The 15515-nt window shown below is 38.5% G+C and overlaps 1 protein-coding gene across 5 annotated transcripts in view; it reads left to right on the top strand.

Annotated features, from left to right (window-relative positions):
* The window catches only part of LOC125631337 (protein nucleotidyltransferase YdiU), a 56471-nt gene that overhangs the window by 1545 nt on the left and 39411 nt on the right, over nucleotides 1-15515 (top strand). For all 5 annotated transcript variants that reach the window (XM_075125930.1, XM_075125928.1, XM_075125929.1 and 2 more), the window contains exons 2-15: nucleotides 779-897; nucleotides 1640-1768; nucleotides 2195-2259; nucleotides 2366-2422; nucleotides 2521-2619; nucleotides 6940-7007; nucleotides 8208-8295; nucleotides 9661-9730; nucleotides 10333-10405; nucleotides 12027-12110; nucleotides 13913-14042; nucleotides 14356-14400; nucleotides 14500-14581; nucleotides 14673-14765. In XM_075125930.1, coding sequence (XP_074982031.1) covers nucleotides 779-897; nucleotides 1640-1768; nucleotides 2195-2259; nucleotides 2366-2422; nucleotides 2521-2619; nucleotides 6940-7007; nucleotides 8208-8295; nucleotides 9661-9730; nucleotides 10333-10405; nucleotides 12027-12110; nucleotides 13913-14042; nucleotides 14356-14400; nucleotides 14500-14581; nucleotides 14673-14765 — 1202 coding nt within the window. The remainder of the gene's footprint in view (nucleotides 1-778; nucleotides 898-1639; nucleotides 1769-2194; nucleotides 2260-2365; nucleotides 2423-2520; nucleotides 2620-6939; nucleotides 7008-8207; nucleotides 8296-9660; nucleotides 9731-10332; nucleotides 10406-12026; nucleotides 12111-13912; nucleotides 14043-14355; nucleotides 14401-14499; nucleotides 14582-14672; nucleotides 14766-15515) is intronic.

Genomic DNA, 15515 nt, shown 5'->3' with positions numbered 1-15515 from the left:
CTTAAAGTTGGCTAACTGGCTACCTGGGGATCACTCTTGCACAGGGGAGTCTCCAGATCAGTATTCTGGCTGTATGTCCCCTATGCTTATGGCTGCAATTGTGTTGCTTCCTTGCACAGGGGACTTTGATTGTGGGGGAAAGAGGGTGTGGCTGCTCTTGGGGAATTCCTGGCAGTTGAAATCGCCTTTTAGGAATGTCTACACAGCAAAGAAAAACCCGTGGCTGGCCCATAATGGCCCACTCAAGCTTGTGGGGCTCAGGCTATGGGGTTGCTTACTGCTGTATAGCTTTGCAGGCTCATGCTTGAGCCTAAGATCTAGGACCCTGCAGGGTGGAAGGGTCCCAGAGGTTGGGCTACAGCCCAATCCCAGGAGTGTACACAGCAATACAGAAGCCACGCAGCCAGAGCCCCACGAGCCCAAGTCAGCTGGCAAGGGCCAGCAATGGGTTTTTCTTTGCTGTGTAGACATACCCTTAGTGGCCATTACGACTGTGTGCAATTTGTATCAGCCCTGAGGCTGTTCTAAACTGCATGGGAGGTGGGGGGGAATTGACCACCAGTTGACCCTAGATTTGTTTTGGAGGGCATAAGTAGTATAAACTACTTAAATCTGCTTTACACTGTAGACAGATGAGGATCCAGCCTTTACTGTCTAAAACATGATACATTTTTGTCTCCTGTGTTTTCTATTTTTATTTTGCCTTTAGGGAAAATAATATATAATAATGTGGTTAATTCATAACATTTTTTAAAAGGTTCATTGGATTTTTTTACAGATATGCTGCCTGTTGATACTATTCCAGAAAACTCAATTCGTAAAGTACGAGACTGCATTTTTTCTGTAGCCTACCCTACTCCTTTTATATCCAGAGTTCTTCTTGTAGCAGTTTCAAAGGTTAGATTTATTTATTTCTTAGAATATAGTGTTCCTGTTTTATTAATATGTATCTTTAAAATTAATAGAAAATTTTGAACACAAAATATACTATGGGTTTCAGAGTAGCAGCCGTGTTAGTCTGTATTCGCAAAAAGAAAAGGAGTACTTGTGGCACCTTAGAGACTAACCAATTTATTTGAGCATAAGCTTTGTATATCATGCACCTTCATTTTAGTGGTGTCTCTTATTAACTCAAAGAATAGCGTGAACAAAATCTCCCTATCATCAGAACTTTGGTAACGTTTAAATTTGTGTGTGTGGTTTTTGGAGGGGGGTGGGGGGGTGAGAGAACCTGGATTTGTGCTGGAAATGGCCCACCTTGATTATCATACACATTTTAAAGAGAGTGGTCACTTTGGATGGGCTATTACCAGCAGGAGAGTGAGTTTGTGTAGGGGGGGGCGGAGGGTGAGAGAACCTGGATTTGTGCTGGAAATGGCCCAACTTGATGATCACTTTAGATAAGCTATTACCAGCAGGAGAGTGGGGTGGGAGGAGGTATTGTTTCATGGTCTCTGTGTATATAATGTCTTCTGCAGTTTCCACAGTACGCATCTGATGAAGTGAGCTGTAGCTCACAAAAGCTCATGCTCAAATAAATTGGTTAGTCTCTAAGGTGCCACAAGTACTCCTTTTCTTTTTGTGAATACAGACTAACACGGCTGTTACTCTGAAACCTAAATAATTTCTGTTTTTTCAGGATGTTCTGGAAGGCATTTTGGACCTTGATGTATCTGTCAAACAAACAGACGATTTTCTCCAGCTTGTCAGTGGTGGGAAAGTGGTTTTAGGGTCTATTCCTCTGGCCCATAGGTATGGAGGCCATCAGGTAACAATAATACCTGTTCTGCACATGATAATATGCATTTATGTGCTGGCATTTACCATTTGAATTATGTCTTGAGAATCTGTAAAAATACTCAGTGCTCATTGAGGGCTAGATTGTAATTTTACATTCTGTCTTGTGTAAGGGGCAACGGGCAGAAAAGGGAGGGAATTGTAAATCTTGGTTACAGTTTCCTCCTGTGAGTAAACCCATTAACTTCAGTAAATCTTCATCAGTAAGCAAACAGTAAGCATGTGCAGGATTATGTTGAAACATGTTTGGGGGATCAATCCCTTAATAATTACTTGAGCAACTGTAGCATTATTTGTATCATATAGGTCATGTTAAGATGTTTTTTAATGATGTCCTAACATGTAAATGATAGCAAGAAGAAAATGACTTAATTTTTAAAATTTCTGTTCTTGTTAGTTTGGTAGTTGGGCAGGTCAGCTGGGTGATGGAAGAGCCCACTTGATTGGTGTGTACACAAACAGGTACAGCGTGCTTTATTTTAAAATGATCATATAGCATTGTATGTAATATTTGGTTGACATGTGGATATCCCAGTATGTATCATAAATACTAGTGTTGTTTATGTAGGTATGGTGAAAGATGGGAATTACAGTTGAAAGGTTCAGGAAAGACTCCATATTCAAGGTACAGTACAGTTAATTCACACAGACAGAAGTTTGATGTTTTCTCTACATATTTGAAAACAGAAGACAAAATATTCCCAATCCATTTGTTCTCTGTAGAAATGGTGATGGAAGAGCTGTGCTTCGCTCCTCTGTGCGAGAATTTTTGTGCAGTGAGGCCATGCACTACCTTGGAATTCCTACAAGCAGAGCAGCTAGGTATTACCCATCTTTTCTCTTTTGCAACATTCATGTTTATGGAAACTATGAAGTTGAGTTTTGGGATTGGGCTTTTTAGGCTTGAGCTGTGAATCAGTGAAGTGGAGTAGCTAATCTCTTAGAGAGAGATTTTTTCTAAATGCAGAGTTACAGCTAGTGCCAAAATATACCCCTCCATTTTTTGAGATTGGTAAAACTTCTTAATGATGCTAGGTTTGAGAATTTTCATTACGAATTGATTCACTTTTGTCTCTGAAGTGATTTGCAAATACATTTTTGTTGATGGTACTGTTTGCTATAACTTTTCTCTGTTTTGGAGTGAACAGCTGTGAATGGATGCAAGGGAAGGTGAGAGACGATTGTGTTTTAAAGGGACACGGTCAACTTGAAATCTACTCAGCTCTCAAAAATGAGTTAAAATTAATTTAAGAAACAACACCTGCCACTAACTTCCCCTTCCATTGTCTGGTATTACAATCACAATTTCTATTTTAAATGTTTTTGTTTTTTTTTTTAAACTCTCACCTGTTGCTATATGGAACACCTGCACAAGGAGCAGCGTGAACTAACTGACTCAGATCCTGATCCTATAAGTAATATGCTCATACTTTATGTATATGAGTAGTCAGTGGGACTACTCACGCATAAAATAAGCACCTGTGTAAGTCTTTGCAGGATCAGAGCCTAAATCACTACACATGAAAAAAGGTGAAAATGACGATCTGCAAGTATTATCATATACACAAAGTAAACAAATGGCAAAAATAGAGAACTTTTTTGTCTTTCATAACTTTCAATTGCAATAACCTTAGGGTGTTTCTTTTAACATAGATAGAAAAACTATTTTAAGCTAGAAATACGCATTTTAGGTTGATGGTGCCCCTTTCAGGTGATCTGATACTTTTCTTAATTATTACAGGATTTTTAAAACTTATGTTGAATATAATTCACTGCACAAAATCTGAGATAAAAGCAACAACCAAGTACACTTGTCATTAGTGTCCTCCAGGATAAAAAAAAACCCCACAGGTGGTCATATTAAAAAAAAAAATTAAAAATCAAATCTGCTAGAGATATAGAAACTTTAATAAGCACATTTATCTATTTTCTTTCTTAGAATTCTGTAAATCAAAAACTTTCAAGATGTCTGGTTAAAATTGTGACATTTATTTTGTGTTCCACGTGAGTTGGTCATGTCTGGGGGCTCATGTGTTTCAGAGTCCACAGAAAGTAAACATTCTGCTGCAAATGCATTGTACTCAGCTGTCACAATGCAAACTCTTGTGGTTTCTGTGGTTGCAGAGTGCCTGCAAATCTCTCTAGCATTAGTTTTAACACAGGTTTCAGAGTAGCAGCCCTGTTAGTGTGTATCCACAAAAAGAACAGGAGTACTTGTGACACCTTCGAGACTAACAAATTTATTTGAGCATAAGCTTTCGTGGGCTACAGCCTACTTCATCCGATGCATAGAATGGAACATATAGTAAGAAGATATATATAGAGAGAGAGAGAGAGAGAGAGAGAGAACATAAAAAAGTGGAGTAAGAGGCTAATTAATTAAGATGAGCTATTATCAGAAGGAGAAAAAAGCTTTTGTAGTGATAATCAAGATGGCCCATTTAGACAGTTGACAAGAAGGTGTGAGGATACTTAACATGGGGAAATAGATTCAATATGTGTAATGACCCAGCCACTCCCAGTCTCTGTTCAAGCCCAAGTTCATGGTATCTAGTTTGCGTATTAATTCAAGCTCAGCAGTTTCTCGTTGGAGTCTGTTTTTGAAACTTTTCTGTTGCAAAATTGCCACCTTTAAATCTGTTACTGAGTGTTACTAAATGGCCCACCTTGATCATCACTACAAAAGGTTTTTTTCCTCTCCTGCTGGTAATAGCTCACCTTACCTGATCACTCTCGTTACAGTGTGTAGGGTAACACCCATTGTTTCATGTTCTCTGTGTATATAAAATCTCCCCGCTGTATATTCTACTGCATGCATCTGATGAAGTGAGCTGTAGCTCACAAAAGCTTATGCTCAAATAAATTTGTTGGTCTCTAAGGTGCCACAAGTACGCCTGTTAGTTTTAACACATTTGCTCTGCTGGAGTGCAATGTTTGTAAATAACGTGTTGGAAGATCTGTTCACTCATTTCAACAAAAGGTCCCAAAGTGTCAGTAATTGATGCAAAACCACAAATCTGTGTGGACATCAGTGTGAGAGCTTATGGCAAGGTTATGTCCTTCCTGTACTGTTGTCTTGACAAATTGTTCACTTCAGAGATACTATCAAACATTATTCCTTAACTGTGTGCTAATTCTGCCGTGTACAAAATATTCCTTAGTCCACTATACTTGGCAAGTTGGTAAAGTGTCACTGTATAAGGCTGTTCTGTTGACTCTTTCCACCAGACCTGTTTTATAAAGTTTTCACTGAAGAAACCCAGTTGATACCCATATTCGTCCCAATGGGGAACTGTTGTGTCTCAACAATTTTAATCCATTTACAAAGTTCTTGCTGAGTCTTGGCAGAAATGTGGGAAAGGGCCATATAACTCAGCCAAGAAGAGCATCCTACAGGTGGGTTCATGCCATTAACTTCATGTGCTGTGTTTCCAACTGGAAGTTGCAGCCTACATCTGCAGCGGTGCCAGATGAAGAAAATATCTTTATCTGGCACCACTGCAGTCATAGACTGGGGCTTCTAATTGGGAAAACAACACATGAAGTTAGTGGGGTGAACCCATCTGTAAGGTGACCTTTATTTTTAATAAGGATTCAGGGTGAAATTCATCTTACCTATATACAGCCTGGATATTCAGAATGTAGGGCAGCGCGTATAAGAGGCCAGAGGAGGCTAAGCCTCCGCAAAAAAGGCTGGCCATGCAGGAGGGAAATGACACGGATGTGGTGCGAGTCACCCCTCCGTAGGCGTGCCTGCCCACTGCTATCTTTGAAGTGCCGAAAGTGAAGCTCCTTAGAAAGGGGCGGGGCTGTGCTCCGCTCATCCCCACTCTGCCTCTTTCCCTGAGGCCCCTCCCTCGCTCCGCCTCTTCTCACACCCACTCTGCCTCTTCCCCCAAGGCCTCCCCTGTTCGCTGCTCAATCCTGTCACTCCCTCCCCCCCATCTCTCACCGAAGGCAGGAAAAAGTAATGGGGCCATGGCCCCCCCGTTCTGGGAAGGAGGCAAGTGGAGAGAAGCGAGCGGCTGATGGGCCTGGCCTTGGGGGAGGAGGCAGAGAGGAGCAGGCGTGGGCGGGGACATCTGGGTAGAGGGCAGAGAGGAGCAAAGTGCAGGCTCTGGGCTGGGGGTGCACATTCTGGGAGGGAGTTTGGGTGTAGGCTCTGGGTTGGGGAAAGGGGTGGAGGTGCAGGAGGTGCAGGCTCTGGGCTGGGGAGGTGGGGATGCAGGAGGGGTTGAGGGGTACAGGCTCTGGGACAGAGTCTGGGTGCAGGCTCAGGGGTGGGGATGCAGGCTCTGGGAGGGAGTTTGGGGGTAGGAGGGGGTGTGTGGGAAAGGGGTGGGGGTGCAGGCTCTGGGAGGGGGTGGGGGGTTGCGGTGCTTACCTGGGGCTCCTGGCCAGGGGGCCTCCGCGCTGCTATTCCTAGGCACTGCCCCTGCAGCTTTCTATTGGCCGCAGGGCGCTTGGCGCAGGAGCAGCGGGTGTAGACACAGACCCACCCTGCCCAGGGGCCGCAGGGAGGGGCCATTAGCCATGTGGAGTGAGCAGGCAGGAAGCCCTCAGCTCTGCTGCACTGACAGTGGTGGGTGGGTGGGGGCCCCAGTCCATTGTAAATCGCTCAGGGGATGTGCGGAGGGGAGAGCCCAGGGGTGGAAGCTGGGGCTTAGGGAGAGACCCGGTCTCAAACATTGCTGGAGTTGGGCCCTGGGCCAGGAATATTCCTGGTGCCCAGGCACCATGGACCCATATAACTCGCCAACTATGATTGTTATTTATTTTACAACAGTATCAGTCAATAATCAAAGTTCCAAATTACAGCACAAATTAAAAAAGACAGTCCTTGCCCCAGAGCTGACAATTTAAGATTATGACAAGATGGCACAGATGAAAGAAACAGGCAAAGGATGGGTTGTGGGGTTGGAGGATAAGGTAAAGGTGAAACAAACACATTTTGCTAATAAGCTGTAACCTCATCTTGTCACCTGCCTATATTCTTTGTAAAGACTCAATCATACCAGCACACCAATTATTCATCTTTTCTTTCTTCTTTAAAATGAAATAGAATTGTAAAATGTGACTTGCATTTGGGTATAAAATATTTTTGCTCAGACATCTTTCATGGCTTTTTCTCTTCTCTTACAGCTTAGTTGTAAGTAATGATGATGTGTGGAGAGACCAGTTTTACAATGGAAGTGTTAAGAAAGAAAGAGGTAATCAGTGCATTTAAAATATTCTTCAGTGATTTTTGACATTGTGTAGTTGGAAAGTGCACTATATTTTTGAATGAAAATATGCACCAAATCATCTCATTTCCAGAGAGTCCTTATTTAGATACTATACTTCCTCCTGAGGAAATCATTCCCCAAATGTTTCTTAATTTAAAATTCCTGTGGTCAAGGCTGCTGTAGGTGTGACATACCTGATGTGTGTGTCTCTTCTCTTTCAAAATTTGATCACAACAGCCACAACAAAAGAGGTAAAGGGTGAATTTTGATGGAGTTCCCCTCCATCAGTTTCTTCTTTTGGGGAATCTGAAATATGGTAACCCTAGTCTTAACTTAATTATTGCTACAAAATACTTGTTCTCTAACTGAGGTAGGGAGAGGGCAGAAAAGATGTTAAAGGGAGAAGCTGAAATTGCTTATGATTTTTATACCAAATAAAAGTGGATGTGTTGGAGGAAAAGGGTGAGGGGGCAGGGCAGGAATGGAAGGAGAAGCAAGAGGGTTGTCTTCCCCTGGAAAAGGTTTCGAAGAGGTATGCAACTTGCAATATATTAATGGAAAAATCTGGAACATAGCAATGCCCAAAGAAGACTTTTCTCTTTTCCCCCTTTATTCTTTTAGTATATTTGTCTTATTTCTCTGCTTTAAGTTAGTTCATTAGGGCCCTCCATAACAGTCCTGCTACATTCCTCTGTTTGAATTAGCTTGTGTGACCAGTGATGCTATTTCTAACTGGATGGCTTTTCTTGAACGTTTAATTTGTGTGTGTCTAGGCTTAAATTTTCAAAAGTGAATAGGTACCCAAAACCACTAATCACTTTTGAAATTTAGGTCCTTCACTCCCTCTGTTTCATTTCTTTTGCCTCTTCCATTTTCCTCTTCATTGTTTCTTACTTGTTTTTCCCTTTTTCTTCTTGGAATTAAATGCACAATTTTCCATATCATATAAGCTCCTGTTCCTTTTTAAATGGGTTTATGTGTGTCAGTCATTTTCAAGCAAATTAAACAGTGTTAAAATATTTGTATGGGAATTTAATGATGTACACACACTCATATTTGGTTTTTAGTTTTATTTTTATATTATTATTTTCATATATATATAAAATGCATGTGTATGTTTGTGTGTATGTGCGTGCATGTGTATCAGCAAGCTATTTAAATTTAACGTATATGTTTATGTTTAAGGTGCAGTAGTCCTACGTGTTGCCAAATCATGGTTTCGTATAGGTTCCTTGGAAATTTTAGCTCATTCTGGGGAACTGGACTTGCAAAGGTTAGAATGAAATCTTCATAGTAATTATATTAATTCTAATATAAATAAAACCTATTCAAACATGTATGTCCAGTAGTAATTTGGAAAGATCAGTTATTGGACTGATTCACCTGATTTTGCTATTTACTTATAAGGAAAGAAATACTATTTAATAAAGATTCAAATGCCAGATATTCATGGTAAGGGCTGCATTTAGTTGTTTGGACTTGACCTTGCAAAAACGTTTGCACAGGCTTAAATTTACACACGAGTAGTCCCATTAACTAAGCAATTGTATACATTTTTGTAGGATGGGGGCTTCAGTTTGTAAAAGTTTTCATAGGGGCCTGTGTGTGCTACTGTTATATAAATATGAAATATAACAATAACAGAAGTATGTTCTGCAATATGTATTTTCCAGAAGTATGCAGGATTAAAAAGGGAATAATGTATGTGGGTAACAAACTATTGCAGAACTATTGTAGGCTTTTTAACAATACTATAGTTTTCTGATCGTTAAAATATGTTGTCCCTTAAGCAGTTTTGTTGCTCAGTTTGAGAGAGCTGTTTTGTGATTTTTATTCAAGTAAGATTCCTTGGAATTTCCTCCTTTGAATCTATAGACTGCTTGCTAATCACTTACAGTAGGAACTCAGGCAGGTAGTGCTCAGAGAAGAAGTAACAGTTACTTAACATAGTAAGCGGTTCTTCAAGATGATTGCCTGCCTGGATCCATGCTGCCTGCCCTCTGTCCCCTTTATTTTGAAATCTTACAGCAGATTTTTGGTTTGCAGAAGGAACTGAATTATGGTTGAGGCTGTGCTACATAGGATTTTAGTTTATATGTGTGCAGCCCCAGTCCATAGTTTCTGAAAACGTTCCAAGCTAAGGCACCTAGGACCTGCATGTCACTTGCTGTCAGGACCCATATAAGCAGTTCTCGAAGAACGTATTATACTGTGGTAAATAGCTGTTTTTTATAAGGGTTTAGAATTCAGTCATTAAAATGTTCTGTGTGGAGAATCTTGGCTCAGAACTTTGCCTGATAGTGATTTTTTCTTATAACCAAACCAGTTTGTCAGAAAATGTTGTTATACGGGCATGTAAACAAATACTGTGCTCTAATCAGAGAATGTAATACTTGGAGTTGTTTTAACATAATGTGACTGCTTCTAATCCTGTTCTGTGTGTGAAACATTAAGTTTTATTGCTAACAGATTCTATTAGGGTCTTATCCATTGCAGTTAATGAGTGTTTCTTTATTGACTTCATTGGGATTTGATCAGCCCTTTAATGTGGAGAATAAGAATGATTAGTCATCCGTTTGGCACATTAGTCCTAAAAATACTGGTTTTGGTTAAAGAACTGTTTGGTTCTTTTTTTCAGGACACTGCTAGACTTTGTCATACAAGAACATTTTCCATCTGTAAACATGAACGATTCAAATAGATATTTGGTGAGTATAGGAGAGACTTTCACTTTGCATGCATATTATCAACAAAGCATCATTTGTATTAACAACATAAAAAATAAAATTTAAAATATTGCAAATATCATTGAAGTGCGCTTGCAATTTTTATTCAAACAGATGTTTGCAAATATTCTTCTTCAATATTCTCATAGTTTTCCCTTCAACTTCAAGTATGAAGATTGTCTTTCCTGCCTGTTATTTTACACAAACATATTTATTATGGTAATATCACATTCTCCATTAATGTTTGTTCTCCTTATGCCCTTCATATCCTAACCATAGACTAGTGATGGAGTGCAGGATCATGCTCTACCCTAAATACATGCAATATACTTGATCATTACTACACTTTCGTTTTATTATTATTGCTATTGCAGCTGAGTATGTGTATTGTCACACACCTCTGGGTGTTCTTGGATAAGATCATCATGCAGCTAACTCACTGAGAGTGTGTGCCCAAATATTAAAAAGAAACCGAGTATAACGTGCCAACTGTTATTTTTAAATAAACTATATATTTGATAACATAGTGTTTATCTGTATTTATTAATTAAAGGGTTTGAAGTGAAAAATGTTTTTGATTTCAGGACTTTTTCTCTAAAGTGGTATTGGAGACTGCAAATCTGATTGCATTGTGGATGTCAGTGGGCTTTGCTCATGGTAAGTGATGATAGCTCAGTTAAATTATTGGTGTGGTAATTGTAAAATATTAAGGTCTGTTAAAAGTCCCTTTACCCGTAATAAATTCAAAGCCTTTTGGTTTTGGTATTTGTTTTGTTTAAATTTCCCTAGAATGTATCTGTGTTTATTAAAAAAATAAAAAAAACAAGTTAAAAACTGTGCAAAAAATAATTTCACAGTTTTTTGGGTAATTATCAGGGTTAATATTGGGGAGATAGGAGGACAGAAAATAGCAACAAGTAGAGAAAAGTAAGAGTATTGAAAGTTAAAATAGTTTAGTGCTTTGGTTTATTTCATGAACTGTATATTAACAGTACATAGGTATATGCACGTGTGTGTGTGCGTTCGTGTGTGTGTGTTTCTTCCAGTACATTGCCTTACTTTAACAGACAGCCCCTCACTTACACTTAGATTAATTTATTATTAACATAAACACATCTATCTAATACAGTGTATTGGATTTTCTTAAGATAATTAGTATTTTCATGTGCTTGAAGGGTTCAAAATTCAGGTGAAAATTGGTAAAAACCAAAAAAAAATAGCTTTTGTAAAACCTGGGGATTTTTTTGGTAGAGATTAGTAAAAACCAAAAATGAAGATCCTTACATATACTCAATAATGGCTTTTGCTTTGTCATGTTTAATTCTCCTCCTTTTTGTCCTTTATTTCAAACTTTTTGGCATTTTTGCCTACAATAATATCCCTGTTGTTGATTAGCGCTTCTGCAAGTTTTCTCTGACAGATTCAAGAGAGATTCTGATTTTCAAAGTGCAGACAGATTAGGAAGAGGCAAAAGACTGGTATAGTACATGGGCTTCTCAAAAAATTCTTTAAGAAGGGTTGTTGGTTAGTGGCAAAGAACACAGTTTTATCAATATTACTTATTTAGGTCAATCTACTGGATTTTTTTTAAAGTGAACCCTTTAGATGTTACAATACAGTGGTTGTTTTTGAAAGACAGTTGCACTGACATACCACTAGTGCATGTAATAGTGTTTTGTAATATATGCAGAGGCCACATGTTGGTGTCATATAATGGGCATGAGTTTGGGATGCCTTCATTAGATCCTATCTTATATAGTCAGATAGTGCAGTGGTGCAGCAATATCAGTACCTAAATTCACTGAGATATGAATTTGTTTATTTGTAAAACCACTGTACTATCAATATGCTATGAAACTTTGTTTCAGAATTATACCCCATAAGTAGAATCAGCATTATATTGCTAATGTACCGCACACACAACTCACAAGGAAAGGAAAATAATTGATCAAGTGTGCAAGAGGTAGTCATAGTTCCTCAATGTCGCCACTGAAAGTAAAAGGAGACAGTGCCATCTAGGCATAGAAACAAGATGAGATATCACAGAGACATCAGATGTTTTCAGTTTTGATATATAAAATGTCTGCAAAGTTGGGAACAAGGGACTGAACTTAAAATCCAGACTCTCATCTGCTGGGCCCAACTTTAGTTATTGTAATTTAAATCCACTGTAATCTAGGCTTTTCAGCAACTTTTCTGCTTTTGATAAATCAGCAGTGTGTAGAATAAACAACTTTATTGTTTTAATAGTTGTATTTTTGTTGTTGATTAATTCTAGGTGTGTGCAATACAGATAACTTCAGTTTGTTATCCATAACAATAGATTATGGTCCATTTGGTTTTATGGAGTCCTATGATCCAAGTGAGTATAGCACATGTATTTGAATATACATGAAATTTCTTCTTATTGTGTTGTTATATAGTTTTTGTTTGCTCAGAATGTTCTTAACATTATTAGCACATGGATCCTGCATGTGTGTACTATTGCATGTACATTGGTCAAAAAATAAGTTTTGTGCATCTAGTTGCATTTTAGATGTGAGAGCAGTTTTACTGTGTATTACACAAGTTCTGTTTAAACTGTACACTAAAAAACTTGCAGGTAATATATATTACTACTAAACCCATTTCCATGAAGTATCTCTCATACTGACATTCATCAGATTCCCAGATGCTACAGCAGAAATCCAGAAAACTCCGTAAAAATTGAATACAGCTAAAAGTAGCCAAAAGCAAAGTCTATATATGAATTTCTATATGTCATCTTTTATCATTTTGACTTTACCGTCACAACTGTTAATACAGGGGGTAAAAGTCAAATCTGCCCAGTTATGACACTCCACTGTAAATCTTTAATTGAAAGCATGAATTACATTACTCTCTCCATCTGTAATAAATAGACACAGGTCCAGAAGATGGTCTTCAGATGTACATTTCATTTAGGCTGGGGTTTGGAAGCCAAATGATGGCTGGGGGTCAGGCTCAATGGTGTTGAAATCTCACTGTCCATTTTCATAAGATTACAGGCTCAAATGATGAAAATCTCATGAAATCTGATCTTGTACACCTTAGGCATATCTCAGCTGGAACCTTAAGAGGCTCTTCTAGTTTGAGTTCTTTCCCTGAAGCCAAATCAGAGGAGTGGATGTAGATCTGCGGATTCAGATTTGAACATGTACCTCAGCTCCCAAAATTCACAGTTGTGTGGGTGGTCTGGGAAGAAGAGTGGGTTGCATTTGAAGTAGTGTTTTGGGCCCACCTCTAATAACAATGAATCAAACAAAGTAGAATTCCTATTTGACACCAACTCTGAGATGCTGTTCATAGTCACAGTCCTTGTTTCCTTCTGAGTGCTAGGGCTGATCCCCATTAGTATTGCTTCTGGTAGTAGCCTCCTCAGAGAGTGCAAAGGAGGATCCAGGACGACAGCCTTTTCCCCCCATAGACACTGAACAGCAGAGCTGGCCCTGTTCTGGACAAGAAGTGCATGCTGCATCCTTTCTGAGGTTGATGCTGTGGCTACGTTTACCCTTTGCTCCTGGATGCATTATGCCTTTCGTGAAGGGTATGCGTTTGCCTATTCGCTGCTCCTTAAAGTGGACTTTCTTATACTGGAACATTTTAGCCCTAAATATTTCAGAAGCAAATATATAATTATATATAATTTGAAATAATATTTATGTTCAGATAATTAGGGTCACTACGCTACTTAAAAATATATGCATCTCATTTACTGAGATTACATCATAAAAATATTTTGTTGTTTGGAAGTCCAGAATCCCTAGGCATCGAATCATATGATATTTAATAGTAGCATTATTTATATTAAAGAATACTGAAAAACGTTATTCTGAATGTAAAAAAGAATTGGCTGTTTAAATATCTGAATTTATTCTGTGTCTTGAAGTGGGAAAACAACACTTGTGACCATCTGGGAACTTGTGCTCTAAGAATGTATTCCTTACTCTGGCAAATGTTAGATCCCGGGCTAATCCAGTGTAAATAAATATTCTTGTGTTTGGAGTACTCTGAGTTAATATTTAGTGCTTGCAAGACTTCTGTTAGTTTGCTGTGTAAATATGAAAAATTAACCTCTTTAAAATATTAAACTTTGGTTGTTTATTCTAATTAATCTGTTGAAATGTAATGCTTTGTTTCAAACAGATTTTGTTCCAAACACATCTGATGATGAAAGTAGGTATAAAATAGGAAACCAAGCAAATGTTGGGATGTTTAATCTGAACAAGCTGTTACAAGCTCTAAAACCTGTATTGGATCACAGACAAAAGCATCTGTAAGTTATCCTTAAAAATATCTTCACACTTAAAAGAACTAGAGAGAGATGCTATAATGGCCATATGTGTAGGAGAAAAGGGGGCTCTTTTTTTAGGAAGTTTGATTTCTAAACAGAAAGTATTTTCTGGATATGTTACGAGCCAAACAAGACTGTTTTTAAAACAAATAGAAAAATATCAAAATGGGGTAAGAGAGAAGTTTTTCATAAATAGGTACAAGCCAGAGAAGGTTTCACACTTGAATGTGAAGCTGAATTGTGTCTTTGGTATTACTATTGGTCAATAGGATTTGATATTTCCTTACTTTTATAGTGCTTTCCAGATTCTGGAGGGATACTCTGAGCATTATTATAGCCGGTATGTACTTCCATAATTCAGATTTTAAAGAAGCATATACTATAGAATATGTTTTCGGAACAATGTCTTTGCCTTCATAACTTCTGTTACTACTTTCAGTTTTACAGAACTATTCAGAGCAAAATTGGGTCTCCTTGGGGAGAGTGAGGATGATAACTATTTGATTGCTTTTCTCCTAAAAGTGAGTTTATTATTGGCCATTCTTTTGGGGATATTTGAACTGATGTCTAATATTTTAAAAACACTGATAGAAATGTATTTAATTTCATTAGCTCATGGAAGATACAAAGGCTGATTTTACAATGGCATTTCGGCAGCTCAGTGAGATTACTCAAGACCAGCTAAAAGAGCTCCGTGTTCCTCAGGTATTAATTAATATAATATATTTTAGGAACATTTTATTGGCCTTTGAGCTCACCGAGGCAAGTCTGGAATGAATAAGTGACTAATTAAGGGTACATAGTGAAAACTACATACATCAGGTGTGTCTTCTGAGCACCTTCAGCCACATTAGATGAAAGGATTGCTAAGAGAATGCCATCTCCTAACATGTTTTATTGCTTTTTAAGTGTATATGTTTAAACAGCAGAAATATTAATAGGAAAAAAACACTTTTGTTAGCATAGAGATAGCTAAAAGCGGTTCTTCATAAAGCATGTATGGTATCTTCAAAGTTTATGTTCTACAGCCTTTACAGACAAGGACGCTGCTGCATCTGCAAACTTTATATTTCTTCTTTGAGCAGTGTCCACTTCAGGTGAGCTCACACCCTTGCACCTTTAATCAGATTTTTGGTAGTAGTGCCCATTTGGTCCGTGTATGTGACTTACGCTTCCTTGGGCCCCGATTAAAGGCTATATAGGGCTGCCTGGGTGAACCAGCCCAGTTCCTTCTCAACCTCCTGGGCCTAACACAGAGCATTAGTGTGTCTTACTTTTGAAGTTTCTGAGCCTGGTTACCCTTCTTTAGTTTGTTGGTTTTTCTTTAGTTATTTTATTTACTTTTTATTTAGGGGGACTTTCTCTTGATCCCTTTTCCCCTTTGGGGAGGGGAAACTTCCCATGTTAAATTGCTTTGCCCGGGGGTATGTCAGACTTTCCAGGCTTCAAGCAGTT

This window comes from Caretta caretta, chromosome 2 (genome assembly GCF_965140235.1).
Source record: "Caretta caretta isolate rCarCar2 chromosome 2, rCarCar1.hap1, whole genome shotgun sequence".
Lineage (NCBI taxonomy): Eukaryota > Metazoa > Chordata > Testudines > Cheloniidae > Caretta > Caretta caretta.
Note: the sequence above shows the minus strand (reverse complement) of the source record. Positions and strands in the feature narration are given on the sequence as shown.